This window comes from Hydra vulgaris, chromosome 05, assembly GCF_038396675.1.
Source record: "Hydra vulgaris chromosome 05, alternate assembly HydraT2T_AEP".
In the NCBI taxonomy this organism is placed as follows: Eukaryota; Metazoa; Cnidaria; class Hydrozoa; order Anthoathecata; family Hydridae; genus Hydra; species Hydra vulgaris.
The window spans coordinates 27,826,532-27,847,115 of NC_088924.1; the positions used below are offsets into that span (position 1 = coordinate 27,826,532).

Consider the following 20,584-nt stretch of genomic DNA (forward strand, 5'->3'; position numbering starts at 1 on the left):
ACTCACTCACTTATAAAAATAACTGAGTCAATTAGAAAAGCTCTTGATAATAAAAACTTTGCATGCGGTGTCTTTGTAGATCTACAAAAAGCTTTTGATACAGTAGATCATTCTATCCTACTCAAGAAATTAGAATATTATGGAATCAGAGGAATACCTCTTAAATGGTTTACCTCCTATCTTCACAACAGATCTCAGTTTGTCTCAGTCGGTGACTCAAAATCTACTCAAATAAAATGTTCCAACGGTGTTCCTCAAGGCTCAGTATTAGGACCACTACTTTTTCTTCTCTATATTAATGACCTCAATAACTCAATTAAGTATGCAACTCCTTACCACTTTGCTGATGATACTAACTTGCTCATTATCAACAAATCTTTAAAAAAAATTAACAAATACATTAATCATGATCTTGCCAATTTAATTCAGTGGCTTCGCTCAAATAAGCTTTCCCTCAACTGTAACAAAACTGAACTGGTCATATTCAAATCTAAAAAAACAAAAATCAATAAAAATTTAAACTTCAGATTAAGTGGCCAGAAAATCATTCCTGTAAACTCAATCAAATATCTTGGAATTATAATTGATTCCAACCTATCGTTTGTATCCCACCTCAAAGACTTAGCCTTAAAATTGAGCAGATCAAATGGAATGCTGGCTAAAGTTCGCCATTATGTCAATCTGAAAGCATTGTTAAACATATATCATGCCATTTTTGGCTCGTATATACGATATGCTTGTCAAATATGGGGACAATCTCAACAGCAAGAAGTCTTAAGGATATCTCATCTTCAAAACAAAGCTTTAAAAATAATACATTTTCAGAATTACAAATCCAATCCTAATGTGCTTTATCTTACTTCTAAGATCCTTAAACTATGTGACCTTGTTCAATTCTTGAATTGCCAGTTTGTCTGGAACCACCAACACAAAAACCTACCTCTTACCTTCAACAATTTCTTTCCAAAAAATGCAAATAACCGATACTATCTTCGATCAACTGATAATCTCAATCTTGCAGTCTTAAATCATCGTTCTGTTACTTATGGATATAAGTCCATAAAAAACCAAAGTATAAAATCTTGGAATAACCTTCCCTATGACCTAAAAGCTCTTCATTCAATTTATGTTTTTAAGAGTAACCTATTCCATTCCTTCCTAATCAAATACAGTTTATAAATCCAATGATATGCGTATATATGTATAAGTGTTTGTGATAAGCTCATGTGAATAAGTGTGAGTGTATATGTATGTAAGTGTATATGTATACATGGATGTGTATGTGTGTATGTATATGTTTGTATATATTTATATGTGTATATATATGTGTGCGTGTGTATGTAAGTATATATATTTATATATATATATTTGTGTGTGTGTATGTGTATGTATATGTATGTATATATATATATGTGTATATGTATATATATATATGTATGTATGTATGTATATATATATGCATGTATATATGTGTGTGTGTATATATGTGTGTATGTGTATGTATATATATGTATATGTGTATGTATATATATATGTGTGTTTATATATGTGTCTATATATGTGTGTATGTAACATAATGTGTGTATGAACATAATATTATATTCTAATATTTTCATAATTACTGTCGTGTAAGGTTTTTATATAACCAACTTTATTAATATATTTGATTATCTATTTGAGTTTGTAAATCACAGTATAGTATAAATCACATTAATAAAATATGATAATAATATAAATCACATTAATAAAAGGTGTATGTGTGTGACTAATACTAAATGACTATTATTCTTTTTATGATTATTGTAATTATTTTTATTGTTGTCATTTTATTTTTATTATTATCATTATACTCTTATTATTGTATTGTTAGTATTGTTACTACTACCACTCTTATTATTATCATTATTAGTATTTTACTCCTTTAACTTTTAATGTTTGCTTTGTTACAGCTGTGGACGATTAATATTACTATTAACATTAACAATATATTTAGCAAAGGTGGGCACCCGATAATTTTTTCTTAATCCGATAATCGATAGTCCGATAGTTTATTTTCTTAATCCGATAATCGATAGTCCGATAATTTTCCAGATTCACCGGTCCGATAATCGATAGTCCGATAGTTCAAAAAAAAGACCAATCCGATAATTTTAAGTCCGATAATTTCCCAGATTTACCTGTCCGATAATTTAAGTCCGATAATCTTAGTTAAAAAAATTAATTGATGAAATTATCTCTTCTCTTGAAAGATCTTGTGTATTAATGTTAAAAAATTCCAGAATAAAAAAATTTCCTCTGAGGTTTTTTTTTAACATGTTGACCTCCAAAATGCATGTTCCGATCATAATTATCTCAAAATATCAAAAACATAAATAACTAAATGCATCTTATAGTTTATCTTGTCACCCAAAGCAGTATGCCATGGTGGTATATAGAAAAATTGCTGTCCAGCATATAAAAAAAATAACAACAAAAATTTTTGCATTAGAAAATTTCGACAAAAAAGAGAATGGTAATTTTTCCAACAAATTTTAGAAAGTTGTAAAAAGAAAACGTACAAAAAATTTATTTTAAGAAAGCAAGGGAAGGTTACCCTTGATAAAAACAAGTTTTTCAAAGTTGTCGGCTGTCAGGTTCGACCGCTTAGGCCTCAAGATATCTGAACCACTACTGAACAGCCTCTCCACAGCTGCGGAGGAGGGGAGGGAGGCGTTGTACTTGAGGAACATATCCAACCAGGCAACTCTGTGGAGCAGGGGGAACTGGTCATAAGAGACACGTAGTTTACTGTTCACTCTAATTCTGTTCAACTCATCGTAAGCTTTTTCAATGTCCTCCTCAAGGACACCCTTTCTTGCCAACAGATCGTCGTCGTCCCTCATGTACTTGAAGGGGTCCTCCTCATCTTCTTTCTGCATCTGGCCAGTCTCTCCACCAGTCTCTTCTCCAGGGCTGGCCCTGATCACCATCTGTCTGACAATTTGCCTCTTGATGTCACCTTTCAAGGCTGGGTTAAGATACCCAACCACACTTAGCTTGAAATGGGGGTGGAGGGCAGTGGCCACTAGAAGGTCCTTATCCTCAAACATCTTCTCAAACCTCCCCTTCAAGGCCACACGTGGATTTTGAGGGTTCTCCAGCAGGTATGTTATCAACGCCTGCCCCTCAACAATGCTGTTATCCCTCCTCAAGCCTGCTACTTGGTCCTTCATCAGCTTAATAGTAGGCAGGAGAATGCCCATATAGGCATTCACTTCAGACTGCAGGGTGTCCAGGCATGTTGCAACCGGTTTCATTATCTTGCAGTACTGAGCGAGCAGGTCCTTATCAGTACTGTACAAATAAGGCAAGCTTTGCTTAAGCATTACAGCATTCAGCTTTTCCATCATATCTCGGTCCTCCAGCACCTCAAGCAGAGCAGCACAGGAATCGTAGTATGAGTTCCAGCGTGTCACCCCTGGTGTCTGAAGCTTTTTACCGATGGCCTCCTTGATCTGATTGGCCGCCACTGTCCTCCTGTTCTGACAATTCCACAATCCCTGTGCCTTGCCATCTGTCTTAGTGAAGGGAGCCCTCCCACCATAGTTCCAGCCTGGCACCTTAGAAATTATATTAACATTTAAAATTACGTTTAAAAATTGATAAGTTAGAGTTAGTAACAAATAATTAAATAATACTTAACTTAACTTAAAATATTCTATTAAAACTTAGGTGTAAAAAATCACCTTGCTAATGTCTGATGTTGCCATCAAGTTGACTGTGTGGGCTGCACAGCAGCGGTGCTTGGGCAGCTCTTTGCAGACCTCATCATCCATCCACTCCTACAGGAGGTCCTCCACCAAGATGGTCATGACAACAGCCTCATCAGAGTCAAGGTCAGGGTCACAATCCTCCTGAATTCATTAGTGAATTAGAAAATAAATAAATAATAAGGTAATAATAACTAATATGTATGGTAATAACAACATTTAAAATAGTTTAAACTAATCTATTTCTTTCAAAAAGAAAAGAATGGATGAAATCCACATTCAAATAAATTTCTTATTGGATGAGCTCTTCTTAAATCAGGGGTCTATATATTGGGAAATACCCCGGTTGCAGGGGGAATATGGTCCCAGAACCATATACAAATATATATTTTTTTAAATATAAAAGGGGAAAAAAGTTCACAAAGGGGAAGGGGGGGTATGGTTTTTTATCAAATATATAGATTCCTGTCTTAAAATAATTTCAATACTAATCAAATTTTAATTGATTAAATCTTTTCATTTTACCAACATTTCTTACTCAATCTGGGCTGTTCAATAAGCAAAAGTTAAACTTTGAAATTAAATCATTTTTTTTTTTACAATAACGATTAGCCTACCTCTTCAAACTCCTCTTCACCCTCCTCTGCATCTCCACCCAGCAGGATCTTGCAGGCGGCAACATAGTTAGCACCATTGTCAGTTGTTGTGCTGATGACCTTAGTGGAGATGCCGAACTCCTGGTGCAGGTCGAGCATGACCCTGGCGAGGTAGGCACCAGTTTGCTGGACTTTTATCTCCTTTATGCCCAGGATAGCATTTTTTCTGTCGAGGTTGACAGGGTTGATATAATGCACTGTCATTCCAATAAAGGCCCTGTTGTGGGCGCTCCAGCTGTCTGCTGTGGTCGCCACATAGCTGACTTTTGCCAGGAGATTGGTCAGGATGCATTTGGCCTCCTCTCCTCTCACGGCTATGTCCCTGCTGAGCTTCCTCCTGGAAGGGACAATGAAGTTTGGATTCAGCAGTTTCAAAAAATCCCTCAAGGCAGGAGAGTCTGTCAGGTGAGCGGGCACAATGTCTTTGATGAAGAAGTTATAGTAGAGATTAAGGGCCTTTTTCTGGTCAAGTTTCTCTTTCAAAGCGTACTTGATGCTGTTTTGTTTCTTCGCAGGAGGAAGGACCCCGCCTTCTGAAGTGTCACTGAAAAAAAAGAAAAAATTTACAACAAACCTATTTAAAGAGACTTTCTTACTATCAGTGTTCCAGATCTGAAACTTTTTGATATAGATCCATATCCGAAGTTAAGGATCCAGCTCTTAATCGAACCTTTTTACAAACATGTACAGAAAAAAATTGTTCCCTTTTCATATTAAATGGGAAATTCTGTAACATAAAACATGTGAAGTTGCTGATAAAAATTTTTTATCATATAACATTTAACATATTTTACAACAGAATCTGTTGTAAAATATGTTCTGTATACAGGTATCTGTTGTATAATAACTTCAGTACACAGGCATCTGTTGTAAAATATCTTCAGTATACAGGTATCTGTTGTAAAATATCTTCAGTATACAGGTATTTGTTGAATAATATCTTCAGTACACAGGTATCTGTTGAACAGATACCTGTGTACTGAAGTTATTATACAACACAACAGATAACTGTATACTGAAGATATTTTACAACAGATACCTGTATACTGAAGATATTATACAACAGATACCTGTATACTGAAGTCTTTTTTACAACAGATACCTGTATACTGAAGATATTATACAACAGATACCTGTATACGGAAGATATTATACATCAGATACATTAATACTGGAGATATTATACTAAAGAAACCTGTAACTATTAAAATTAAATATACCTTGCTCCAGAAGAGTGTCTGCCACGCTTGGAGCCGGCGCTCAGGGCAGCAACGAAGGCCGGATAATCCAGAGGGTGCTGTGTTTTGTAGTGGACCTTGAGGTTGTTGTAAGAGGACGCTGCGTAGCTGATCTCCTTGTTGCACATTGTGGCCTTGCACTTCATCTTCAAACTGCCTTTGCCTGGTCCAAAGTAGGATTTGATGCACTGTAAGACAAAGGGCAGGGGCTCGGACAAGCTGGTCCTGCTGGTTCCGCTGTTATGAGCAATCTGGTTGTCCCCCTGACTGGATATGTCAGTCCTGGCTAAAGAAGCGACATTTTCCTGTGTTAACGGGCTGACTTCCCGGCTGGTAGTGCCTTCACAGACTTGCTCTTCATCACTTAGGCTCATGGCGCTAGAAGGCCGCCTTGTTGAAGGGATCAAAAATCTGTCCATTTTAATAATAGCAGACTTTTTTTTTTTTTTTTAGTTTACAATTATTAATCGTAATATAACAATATAACAATACATAAACTTGGTATCTGAAAGAAGATCCAAAAGATCTTGTCGTCAGAACCATATAAAATATATCAAACGTGTATATATAATATAATAAAAATACAATTGATTTAATAATTATTAACAATGTAGAATAAACAAAAACAGAAAATAATTTTACATTTCAAAAATATTTATATATATTGTCAGTAGAAAGAATAAAGTTTTTTAATTTAGTTTTAAAAACAGAAAACGAAATTGACAAATCAAAATTTGGAACAACAATTTTGTTCCATAAATACGGTGCTCGATAGTTTATGCAAAATTGATTAAACTTTGTTTGACAAAAGGGTTCAATTATTAAATTATTATTTCGTAAAGTATATTTGTTTATAGCTTTATGGGTAAAAAGATCTTTAAAAATGAACAATGGTTGTTCACTTTTACAACGAAACATAAAACATAAAATATTATAGACATTGAGTTCGTAAACGTTAAGTGCTTTAACGTTTTTAAACAAAATATTAGAATGAGAAAAACGATTTTCAAAACATATTAAACGCATCGCGTGTTTCTGACGATGGTAGAGATTTCGTAACTTACTTTTAGAGGTACTTCCCCAAACAATATTGGCATAATTTATATAGCTATGTATAAATGAGTAGTAGAGTTGAATTAAATTTTGTTTATTTAGATAGTATCTGACCTTATATAGAATTCCAATACTTTTGGCCAATTTAGTAGAAATAAAGTCGATATGATACTTCCATGTAATATTTTCATCAATGTAAATGCCTAAAAATCTTGTGACCGACTCCTTTTTTATTTCAATTTTATCAATGAAAAGTTTAGGTAAATTATTTGGTAAAAAACGCTTTTTTGCGAGGGAGTGGAAAAGGATCCATTTTGTTTTGTCAATGTTTAACGTTAACTTGTTGCACTTAAACCAGTTGGAGATGTGATTGAGTTCTTTATTCATATTTGAAAAAAGCTCATAAATGTCACTGTTTGACAGAAATAAATTAGTATCGTCCGCAAACATGATACTCATAAGGTTAGAAGCTTTATTTAAATCATTTATATAGACTAAAAACAAAAGTGGGCCTAGAATAGAACCTTGTGGAACACCACATTTTATGTCAATTAATTTTTCATTTTGAAAATAATCTCCATAGAAAACAAATTGTTTTCTATTTGTCAAATAACTTTTATACCATTTTATTAATTTGCCATTAATTCCATAAAATTTGAGTTTCTTAAGTAGAATTTTGTGATCGACCGTGTCGAATGCTTTTGATAGGTCAATGAAAATACCTAGTGTATATTGTGATCTACCAAATGAATTGGAAATTTCACGAATGAACTGTGTAATGGCTTGTTCAGTTGAACAATTTTTTTTAAAACCGAATTGATTTTTATATAGAAGTTTATTTAGATTAAGGTATTTGTATGTTCTATTGTATATAATTCTTTCTAAAATTTTCGAGAAGGTTGAAAGAACTGAGATAGGGCGATATTTACTAATATTTGATTTTTTTCCGTCTTTGTAAATTGGAGTAACTTTAGCTATTTTTAATTGGTCGGGGAATACACCTTGCTGTATAAATGCCCTGAACACTTTATAAAGAATACATTTTAAATTTTCAAAGCAATCTATGACTATGTTGCCATTTATTTCGTCCGCACCTGTAGCTTTGTTTCTTTTAAGAGATTTGTAAGCTCTCTCAAACTCATCAAAAGATAAGTCAGAATATAAATTATCTATAAAAAGCGAATTATTTATAGGCTCTAGGAAATCACTAAAAGTTTTTTCCGTAATAGGAATCTTATTTGCCAATTAATTCCTATATCAATAAAATATTTATTAAGCTCGTTTGCAATTTCGTTTGGTTCATATATATTTGTTTTATTTATTCTAATTACTTTAGGAAGGTAGTTTGAATTTGTTTTTTGTTTTCCTGTTATTTCTTTCAACGTTCTCCAAGTATTTTTTGAGTCGTTTTTAAATTTACTCATTAAATTTGAATAATAATTTTTTTTAAGTTTTTTACGAATTTTTTCAAATAAATGTTGGTAATTTTTATATTTTTGTTGGTTTTCATCTGATTTTGTTTTTAAATATTTTATATATAGTTTCTGTTTGATTTTAGAGGATTTTCTAAGTCCTTTGGTAATCCATGGACTATTCAAGGTTTTTTTTTTTGTTATTTGTTCACAAAGTGGAAAGTTTGCATTGTATATTGAGAAGAAAGTATCAAAGAACTTATTATATATTTTATTTGCGTCATCACTAAAGTTAATATGTTTCCAATGCAGAAGTGATAATTGATATTGAAAGGATTTTATATTGTTTTCTTTGAAGACACGTTTTTTTATTATATTTTGTCTTTCGGGGTTATTAGAGGATACAGTATGAATTGTAAGAAAAATGGGGAAATGATCGGATATGTCGGTTTTTATAATTCCTTTTTGTAATTTCTTATTATAAATATCTGTTGTAAAAATATTGTCAATCAACGTCGTTGAAGTTTTGGTTATTCTAGTAGGGCGATTAATTAAAGGAAGAGCTCCTGCCATAAATATTTCATCATAAAAACTTTTTACTTTTTTATCTATACTATAAATTAGACAGTTCGTGTTGAAATCTCCAATTATAAAAGTAATTTTGTTTTCTTTGCTACCTTTGTGAATGATATTACGCTGTAAAAAGAAACTAAGATTTTCAGACGCACCATCCGGTGGTCTATAACAGCAGCTTAATAGAATACTTTTTTTTTTATTGTTTAAAATTTCAATAGTTACGATTTCTTTATCACCGTCAGAAACGCACATACCATTCCTAATATGATATACAATGTGTTCCTTAACGTAAATCAGAACTCCTCCACCCCGTTTATTTGTTTGTCTTTCTAACAAAATTGTTTCAGAACCTGGAAGATGGAAAATGGAATTATTTTTAAACTCATTCGAAGAAATCCATGTTTCTGTTAAGCAAATTATATTAAAAATATTTTCAGTTTCATCTAAAAAATCACAAAACTTTTCAAAATTTTTATTCAGACTTCTAATATTAATGTGAAGGATTCTGATTTTTTGATTTTCAGTGCCGTTTTTATTAAGAAATTCTTTTAACTTATTGGGATAAAGATAAGAACAACGTGTGTTCACATCATTAAAAAAGTTGACATCTGGATCTGAATTAAGATCTGATTTTAAGTATTTATTATGAAAATTAAAAGTAAAGGATTCGTAGACATCCATTTTTGTTTTTAAATTTGATTATAGAATATTAAAAGAATTCCTTTATAATTATAGGTCACGAGTAATTAATTTATTGTAAGTTACTTTAGCAAACTTACCTTTCGCTCGCAATTCCTTCGCTTCTTTGAAAAGCTTTCTTCGTAAATTTATTGTAAAATCGCTTAAGTCTTCGTTAACGTACAACCGCTCGTTCCAAAGCTTCATCGTCGTATATTTGTTTAACACTAGGGCTTTGTCTTTGTAGTTTTGAAATCGAACAACCATTGATCTGTTTTTTCCTGTTTCTTTTCCAACTCGATGGGCTCTATCTATTAAAATATTTTCTTGTATATGAAGCTTCGTATTGAGGAATTCTTTGATTTTTTGTTGACTTTCTTCCCAAGTTTCATTAGCTTTATCTTCAATCCCAACAAATCTCAATCTGTTTCTACGGCTTCTGTCTTCTAGTTCTGCTATTTTCTCTTCAATGTTATTGTTTCCATTTTCAATATTACTTATATCTGGTGATTTTTTCGACTCTGTTTTTTTTAATTCTGTAAGTTCAATTATTATTTTATCATAGCTTTTGCTAATAAATTCAACAGCTTTCTGTACCTCAGATAATTCTTTTTTTAACGTAAAGTTTTCATCTTTTAAGTTATTAAATTTAATTTCCATTTTTTCTATCCGATCATTAAAAATTTTCATCATAGTATTCTCATGATTTTCAAGGATTTCTTTAAGTTGTGCTGGTGTAAAGTTTTTCGCGATTATTATAAGTTTTTTAAAACGCTCTTAAAAACACGTCCGTTCGCGGTGAAAATTGCGGTGAAAAAAAACTTAACTGAAAAAAAAAAAAAACTTAACTTAACAGACTTAACTGCTGTTAAAAGCACAGAGACACTCAGACTCTTCTGGTGATACTCAGAACGATGAAATGAATGCAGCAAGGACCCAGCGAGAGCGGAGTTACTATTATAAATTGTTCAAATTACGCGCCACCTGTCCAAGAATGCCGCGGAAGGCTGTCTAAATGTCGTCTTTTTCGTGAAAAATACTCCAATTTTGAAATTCAAAATATTAAATATATGAACATTTTAAAAAATAGAAGTCAGATAGTTTTGAGTCTGTCCGATAATTTAGTCCGATAGTTTTGAGTCGGTCCGATAATTTAGTCCGATAGTTTTAAAAAAAATTTTATTACGATAATTTTTCTTTGATCCGATAATTATCGCTTTATCGGAAGTTCAACTTTGCCGGTCCAATAATCGATAGTCCGATAGTTAGGTTAGTCCGATAATCGATAATTTTTTCTTAATCCGATAATTATCGATTATCGATTATCGGAACTTTTATCGGAAGTGCCCACCTTTGATATTTAGTAGCTTTTATTTACAAGGTTTTTACTTAAGATTAGTACATGTACTATTTGTAAACTTCCGTGAATGTAACAACTATTTCAGAATATATATGAATTGAATTGAATTGTTAACAATATAAAAATACCTCCGACGGAGAGCGAAAATATTTAAAGGCCAAAATCAAAACAAACGCAATTATTTTGTAAGATTCGATTAATAGCATAGAAAAGTAGTATTTTCTTAACTTTATATAATTTAACCTTTAATCATTATATTATTATTTCTACAATAGTAATAAGTGAGAACAGTTCATTATTTTCTTTGATACATGTATCAAAGAAAATAAAGAACTGTTCTCACTCCCAAGGCCTACAAATACACTTGACGTACATTAATAAATTTTAATATCTTGAGTTGTATATTGACAATATACAAAATAATATATTCTTGTACCTATTATCTAGTAAACTTTCTCGTAATGATTATAGGATTTAATAGGAATTACTTAGCTTCTTAAAGAAAGAAGTTTTTAGTTTATTTTTAGATTGACATTCTAGTATTTTAAAACTCAATGAACTATTTATTAATTTATTTCATTGGAAAATTTATATGACCTAGGCTTTCTTCTGAAAATCTTGATCCAGCTCTCTTTGAGGACTTATAACTTTTGAATGCAACTGAAGTTTTAAAGGATGTTTAATCAAGTTTTTAAAATAAGGAATTATTAATCAAGTTTTTAAAATCAAGCCCTTCAAAGTCACAAAAATTTCCAATTTGCAAACAAAATTATCAACTTTAGCTCATTTTATGAAAAAAACAAAGAACAGAATGATTTTTTTTAAAAAGTATTCATAGCAAACTTGCTATCAGAAAAAAATTATAGAATTGACATGTTCAAAATTAGTTAAGTGTTAATAACCATTATGTATAATATATTATACTACTGTTATATATTGTTATTACTACTGTTGCTGTTGTTTTTATTGTTATTTTGTTGTTGTTTATGTTGTGGTTGTATATATATTATGTTTTGTTGTATATATGTATCTATATATTGTTTATGATATTATTTTTTATTTAAATTTTTTTTACAACAGCTTCTTGTTTATTTTTATTTTTTAATTCTCTCTTGTTATTTTAACGTTTTTTTTATTGATGTCACTCCATTGACTAGTGGGTAATTCCATGTCAAATGACCCAGGTCATGTCACCGTACATCTCAGATTTTGCTGACTTTTCATACATAGTGCTCAGTGAAATAAGAGTTCTTTGAAATTTTTAGCCTCTGGCTTCAAGAAAATCATGAAATATGACCGCTTTACTTTTAGCAGATACTGGCCATGCCCCTCTTGCCCCCTCAAATTTGCATCATTTATTTAGAGGTTTCAAGTCATATAACTTCAAAAATATTTGGTATTTTTACTTAAAAACTTATAACTGGCTATTTTTAGGGGTGACGAATCCAATGAAATGATCAGAAATGAAAAAATTTATTTTTAAGTACCTGTATTTATCAATTTAAACAAATTTATAGAATTTTTAACATACCAGATTTCAATGCTCAAGAAACTCATGTTGCCTTGATGATATCAAAAAAAATTAAATGTTACACATCATTCTATATTCATTGATCTTTCAAAAAATATAAAGATTTTAATCTGCAAGTATATGGATTTCCATATATGGATAATGGACATGGTTTCCACTTTTTTGTAGCGGATTATTGCAATTGACTTTTCACTAACTTCCAGACTAGCTGGAGCTCTGAAAATTTTTGAATTTCTGTAATGCCAATGAATGTGCATGTTAAAATTATTTTCAGGGTCCCAAGACATTAGGGGGACTGGGGCAAGTGGCCCATTTTTTTGTAGTAGGATCTTGCGATTGTGATGTGAGCTCTGAAACTTTCAGCATTTGTGTAGTCCTAATGAACATGTGTTAAAATTGTTTCCAGACGAACAGAGGGTCAATGTCATAGGCCACTGGGGTACGCCCCACTTATTTTCTCAGAAAAATTTTTTTTTTTTGGATTTTTAATAAAGTAAAAATAGTATTGTTTTCAAAAATTTTTTTTGATTTGTACTTGTTCTGTTTTATTTAATTATTTACAAAATAAAATACAAAAATATAAAGTCTCAAGATTGTGTTGAGATTTGCTTGGATGTGTCAACAGTCAAAGTTGATTTTATACATACATCCAGTTATTGTTACAGATGCTTCAATGGTACAAATTATGTTGGTGATATAAAACCAACACTCATCTGCTCAAGATGGTCAGAAAAGTTTGTTAAAAGAACCATGAAGGGTGCATAATGTTACCATAACATCTTGCTCATACCAATCCAATCAAATGTATCATATTTACACAGAACAAATTCACCGAATTTCAATGCATTAATCTTAATTTTCAATGCATTGATATTATTTTGCTGATTAGGTTAAATATTTTAAATATCAGAAAAAGAAAACATGACTGTTATATTATAATCTTCACTTGTTTGTTTAAAACTAATACTATCTATAGATTCTAAAGAATATTTGAAATATTAGGATGATTTTCGTTAAATAATAAACTATTTGAGTCTTAAGTTCATACACAAAACCAATGTTTTTAACCAACCAATGCTCATTATCTTCTGACATGAAGCAAAATGATTTTCTTTTGAGCTGGTCAATTTTGTTTAATAAATAGAGGGCAACGTGGTGTAAAATACATCGACTTTGGCACCAATGGTAACTTTAGATTTCATCTTGAGTTGCAAACGTGTAGTTTTCTGCAAAATCATCTAAGACAATAAGCAGTCTTTTGCCAAATTTTTTTTTGTTGCCTTAGGTATCTTGCTTGACATTTTGCAATGTAGGAATTAACTGTTAACTTGTTTATTGCTTCTGATAACATCAATTGGTATTCTTCAATTGTTTTTGTCTGACAGATCAATATTGTTATATCTGTTTTCTTTTTGATTCAAAATGTTTTAAACTATACTATGTAAAATTCTGTTAAAATCATTATTTTAGACGAATGACTGTTTTTAATCCATTCTTAAAACATTTTAAGAACGATCATAATACAGAATGATCAAAAATCAAATAACAAATATAAACAAAAAAAGTTTTTTGAAAAAAATATTTCCAAAATTAACTTTACTTAGTAAAAAATGCAAAAAAAAAAAAAAAAAAATTTTTCAAAAAATGGGGCATGACCCCTAGTGCCCCATTCTTATGGACCCTCTGGACATCTACCCTGGAAACAATTTTAACATAACCATCAGGACAACACAAATACTGAAAGTTTCAGAGCTCCAGTTTGTCTGGATGGTAGTGAAAAATCTATCACAAGATTTTGCTATAAAAAAGTAGACCCATGACTCACCCCCTCCCCCAGTGTTTTGGGCCCTGAAAACAACTTTAACATCCATGCTCATTGGCACTACAGAAATGCCAAAAGTTTTAGACCTCCAGCTAGTCTAGAAGGTAGTGAAAAATCAACTACAACACTCTGCTGCAAAAAAGTGGGGACCGTGCCCTATTATCCATATATGGAAATCCATATACTTGCAGATCAAAATCTTTATACATTTTGAAAGATCAATGAATATAGGATGATGCTTGATATATATTTTTTTGGAATCGTCAAGGCCACATGGGTTTTTTGAGCATTGGAATCTGGTATCTTAAAAATTGCCTAAATTTATTTAAATTTAAAAACATAGGTACTTTAAAATAAATTTTTACATTTCTGATCATTTCATTGGATTTGCTGCCCCAGAAAATGGCCTGGTACAAATTTTTAAGTAAAAATATCAAAAATATTTAAAAAAAAAAAAGTTATGTAAGTTGAAACCTCTAAATAAACGTTGCATTTCTAAGGGACAAAAGGGCCCAGGCTAGTATCTGCTTGAAGTAAAAAAAAGTCATATTTCAGGATCTTCTTGGATTCTTGGAACCAGAGGCTAAAATTTTCAAGGAATTCATATTTTAATAAGTATTCTCAACTGTATAAAAATCTGTATAGATATATAGGGTGACAATTTTAAAATTTTTTGGGTCATTTGACATGGAATTACCCTAGTATTTACTTTATAAGTGGCATTTTAATTATGTATTTGTTGATATATATATATATATATTTTTTTTATAAATAATTTTTTTTTATGAACATTTTTTTTACAACTAAAAGTTTCATGCTAAATGCAATCATCTGGTAAAAAATCTGATGGAAAAAAAGCTTGCAAAAATTATGTATAAGAAAATTAATTCTGTACATTCTATATATATATATATATATATATATATATATATATATATATATATATATATATATATATATATATATATATATATATATATATATATATATATATATATATATATATATATATATATATATATATATATATATATATATATTATATATATATATATATATATATATATGTATATATATATATATATATATATAAATATATATAAATATATATATATACACACACATATATATACACACACATATATATATCAACAAATACATAATTAAAATGCCACTCATAGGGTAAATACTATATATGTGTATATTTAACTCTACCAAACAACCAATTATAATTTAGAGATAAAGTCACAAATCCCTAACTCTAATGTTTGGTCTTCCAGCTTTGAAACAAATGAAAGTGATTCATGGAACTTAACAATAAATAGCAATCGTTTTCAAAGAGTTTTATATTCAAGTATTAGTGGTATTGTGTCTCCTCAAGGTAAATATTTTTAAGTAAAAACAAGAGTAAAATTCTTAATACATTTTACTGTATTGTACTAAAATGCAAATTTTTAAAGTTGTATATAAATACATATCTATATATATTTAGTAGAATCCCATTAATTTGGACTCTTAATGGGTATATATATATTTTGTCCAACTTAGCAAATGTCCGAGTTAAGTGAAGCTTTTGGTATGTATAGAGAATTCAAGGGGAATTGAAAATTTGTCCGACTTAGTAAAAGTCTGACTTATCCAGGGTCCGAGTTAACAGGATTCTACTGTATATATATATATATATATATATATATATATATATATATATATATATATATATATATATATATATATATATATATATATATATATATATATATATATATATATATATATATATATATATATAAATACATAAATATGATTTATTATGGCCTATGATAAAGAATTAAATCATAAACATATGAAAAAATTAAATTCATTATTTAGTCTGAAAGTTGAGGAAAGAACTTCAAATACAAATTTAAAAAGCTTTATATTAATTATGCAAATATTGTAACTTTTACATTAGGTATAAAAGTTATAGATTAATAACAGTAAAAAGTGTGCTGAATTAATTGACCAATTAACTACTTTTTCTCTTAAACTTTCGTCTAGACTGTCTAGATAATCTAAAGTTCTTTTATTTTAACGATCTTAGTTTGCAAGAGATATGTCCAATTTTTGCATTAGGGGGCCATACTTTGCCATCACTAAACATACATTGGCTTTAGCAGTTTTCCAAAATATTGGCTGCGCCCCTTTTCTCCCCTCAGAATTGCAATGTTTCTTTAGAGTATTCAAGTAACATAACTTTAAAAATATTTGATTTTTTTCACTTAAAAATTTTGTACCTGGCTAATTTAAAGTTCATATGTTTTTAAGAATTTTGATTTTCAAGTATACAGATTAAAAACAATGATTCATCTAAAATAATGATTTTAACAGAATTTTACTTAAAATTTAAATGTAAAATTTTAAACTTTTTAAATTGAAAAAAGTTAATACTTTTTAATGCTAAAATGTTAACAGCAAGTTGTTTAATTATTTAATATCCAACAGTAAAAAAAACAAAAACATCCTGCCATAAAATTACATCGAAAAAAAAGAAAATTATCACCTTATAAAATCATTATTTTAATTGATATTTAGTTCTAAAATGTTAACATCAAGTTGTTTTATAATATAAAGACTATTAACAGTAATAATAAAACATGTCATTACACTAGTATAGAAGTAATTTATTACCTATTAAATTCATTCTTAACATTTTTAACATTAACAAATTTATTACAATTAAACAACCTTGTTAAAAGGACAAAAATTTATCTTTCACATTCAAAAAAAACAACAAAAGAAATCAATAACTTTATTTTTTTTATTACCATGGTGTTTAAGTTGCTTTAATTATATTAATTACTATTGGTTTCTCATTTTTAATTTAATTTGAAATGCAACTTAAAAGTTAGTTTTACATTAAGAGTAGATTTGTGCGATTATATAATAGGCATTTTTTCATTTTATGGTATTTAAAGTTCTCAAACTAATCAGCAAACTAACATTTATACATTGAAATTTGAGTTTATTCTGTGTAAATACAGTGTCATTGCATTTCATTACAACGACATTTATGAAACTGCATGACCCTTTTAACAAACTTTTCTGGTCGTTTAGAACAGATGAGTTTTAATATAAAATAAAGAGCACCAGAAACAACAACTGACACTTTATTTTTTTGTATTTTATTTTGTAATCAAATAAAACAAAACAAAAAAATTTTTTAAGACAACATTTTCAAAGTTATTTTTAATTTGTTCAAGTCAGAAAAAAAAAAGTGGGTGAGGCCCCTGGTGCCCTGGCCCTATGGCCCCTCAGGTAGTCTGCCCTGGAAACAACTTTAGCACATGTTTATCAAGATTACACAAATGCTAAAATTTTTAGAGCTACAGTTTGTCTATAAAGTAGTGAAAAATTTACTGTAAGATTCCACTAAAGAATAATTAGATACTTGACCCAGCCCCCCTCTGGTGTCTTGGACCCTGGAAAAAATTTTGATATACATGTTTATCAGCACTTCAGAAATGCTTATTTCAGAGCTCCAGTTAGTCTAGAAGGTGGAAAAAAATCAATCACAATAATTCGCTACAAAAAAGTAAAATGTCTTTTTAAACTTGAGGTGTTGCATTTTATTGCGTCAGAAATGTCTGAAGTAACAAACAAATAATAAAGATGTTTACCTAGTAAATCAAACTAGGTCTGGAAATTTTTTCCCACAGTTCTTTGTAGCTATATTTAGGGTTGATGCAAGCTTGTTTACATCCCGGTTTGACAATCTAGTTTGACTTTGAACAACAAGGAGATTTTGAGCAACTAATGCAGATTTTCTGTATTCATTATGATTTTTTGCTTTATTTGACATTTTAAGAGAATTAAGTAAGCTTGACATTTAAAAAAACATGATTTGAAGAAGGTTAACAGATTGGCGATAATGGGGTCTGTGTGTTGGGGTTATGTGTGCGAAAAACTAGTGGCAAACTGATATGGTTTAGAGGGAATTAAATTGAAGATATTGCCTGTGTGTTGGGTGAAAGGTAATTTAAATGTTAAAGAAAATTGGGAAAGCAAGGAAAGTGCGCAATGAGGCCAAGAATAGTCTTCAAGAAACAGATGTGCTTTTGAAACGAAAGGATCAATAGCAATGTTTGCCTAAAAAATATTTTAATTACTAATTGTATGACCCTTAAAGATCAAGGAGGAGTTAGATTATATTATTTAAAATGCTTGAGAATTCTTTAATGTCCAGTAAATTGTAATTTAAGTGGTTTTTTAATTGATAATTATTGTAAATATTTTTGTATGGTTTAAGCGTAATTATAATATGTTTACCCTGGTTTTTATAGTGATTTTATAAATTTATATAAATTGTTGTAAGAGACAGGTTCTTATTGAATAAAGTAAAGAAAAACTTCTTAATTTTAGTATTGTGTTTATGTGAAAAAAATTACAGTAAACAATTGACCCTTCTGTCTCCCAAAACAACATCAGATAAAAAAAAATTAGTTACCTATGGTGAACCTAAAAACAGTGTGACTGTGACTAAAAAGTATTTAATAAAATTAAACAGGTGCCTAGATAAATAAAAAACTAAAATGAAAGAAAAGTATAAAAAAACATATCTTTGAAATTAGTTTTTTCCCAGAAGTACAACAAATATTAAGGTTTAATTTTTTTGAATTCCCTAACTGAAACAATTCAATCTAATCAATTAGGCCAGTATCACAATAATAGTTTAATAATAATGCTAAAAAAATTAGGGTCTTTACTTGACAAAATTAGAAAAAATATTATAAAAATTTGGCTCCAAATTGAAATCAACACTAATTTAAACATTTTCTTGATGTCACATTTAACCTCGCGTAAAAGTCTTATAAGCCTTATAAAAAACAAAATGATGAATTATTGTGTATTATTATAAATTCAAATCACTTCCCTCAAATCTAAAAACAAATTTCCATTTAGAATAGACTAATTGAAACTCTTTTTTATAAAACATTTAGTAGAGTTATAAAATTTAACTCTACTAAATGTGTGTATAAAGAAGTTCTTAAAGTTAACAGGTTTAAAAATTTTGAGCCAAAATTTGAAAAAAAAATTGCAAAAAAGTAAAATAGAAATAAAAATATAGTTTTAAATATGGTTTAACTCATAGTACAGCAAAAATGTTTCAACATATATTGAAAAAGTGTTTTTAAAATTAATAGGCAAACATTTCATTTCCTCTAAAAAATTGCACAAAGGTAAGCTATACCTGTAAAAAAAAAAAAAAAGAAAGAATTATAAAAGGCCACAATGTTTTATCGAATAATATGAAATTCTTAAAAAAAAAATTACTAAAAATTGTAGTTGCAAGCAAAAAATTGTCTGCGCTATGAATGGAAAATGCTTATCAAAAAGTATTATTCACATATGAATGGTTTCCTTACAAAATTACTCCGAAAAACAGTATATTGCCTTAACCAAAGGCAAATGGAAAAGCTGTAATGTAAATCACAATCTTTTAAACATAAAAAAATAATTAAAAGAGACTATGCTGTCAAAATGTAATCGATAATTAAAAAAATATCAATTTTAAATTAAACTGGTGTATTCTAAACACTGTACCTGCCTATAATAATATTTCCAAAAAAATGTTTACAATTTTTGCTGAAAGAGTATGAATCTATTCCCATTTGGATTAAGAAAGTTTACTAAACAAAAAACCTGATTTAATCAATATCTAAATGCAGACATAAAAATAAGTACCTTTTAAAAAGTTATAAAAACAAGTAAACAAAAAAAACTTATTATTCTAAAGAATTCTTTTCACAATTTTTTTTTTGAAAAAATAATGTTGCTAATATAACTTTTTTTTTAAATTGTTCATTCACCTCCCCAAGGCCAAGAAGACCACTACAGTCGAGGAGGCTTCTTTAATTGTGGCCACATACTAAACACCACTGCATTTAACTTCTTGGTTGCAATAACTACAGCTATTTTAAAATTAATTATAACAATTCTTAACTTCCTGTGAAATATTTTTTATATAATTTGAATTATTTGATATTTAGACATTCTTTCTGATAAACTTACAGAAGGTGAAACAGACTGAAAATTAAATAATTGATTTTACTGTCACTAATTTAGTTCAAATCTGCAATATAATTACAGTTGAAATTAGTAGTTTTGATGTTTTCATACATGTTTCCTCCATGCATTGTCTTCAGGCAAAAGTTATTTAGTCATGTGTCCAAAAACTTGATTTTGTTTTGAAAACAGAAGTTTCTAAATAGAACCCAACTCCTCTAGATCTAAGAAAAGCCACAACAAAAGCATAACGACCATATATTGTAGTTAACAACCATATATTGTAGTTAACGACCATATATTGTAGTTCAATATAGATTTGTAAGAGAAATACATATGAAAAATAAATTTTCCTAAAATTTAGATAATTTTCACAATAAATTTCAAATGAATTTTATTTTTAATAATATATTATAGGGTATTGCGATATCACTACCCAACTATTGAAGTATCAAAAAACACCGAAC

At 29.4% G+C, this 20,584-nt stretch overlaps 1 protein-coding gene across 4 annotated transcripts in view; it reads left to right on the forward strand.

The window, feature by feature from the left end:
- Positions 1–20,584, forward strand: part of LOC136080747 (fibrillin-2-like) — a 177,193-nt gene that overhangs the window by 19,035 nt on the left and 137,574 nt on the right. For all 4 annotated transcript variants that reach the window (XM_065797796.1, XM_065797798.1, XM_065797797.1 and 1 more), the window contains exon 2: positions 15,313–15,456. In XM_065797796.1, coding sequence (XP_065653868.1) covers positions 15,313–15,456 — 144 coding nt within the window. The remainder of the gene's footprint in view (positions 1–15,312; positions 15,457–20,584) is intronic.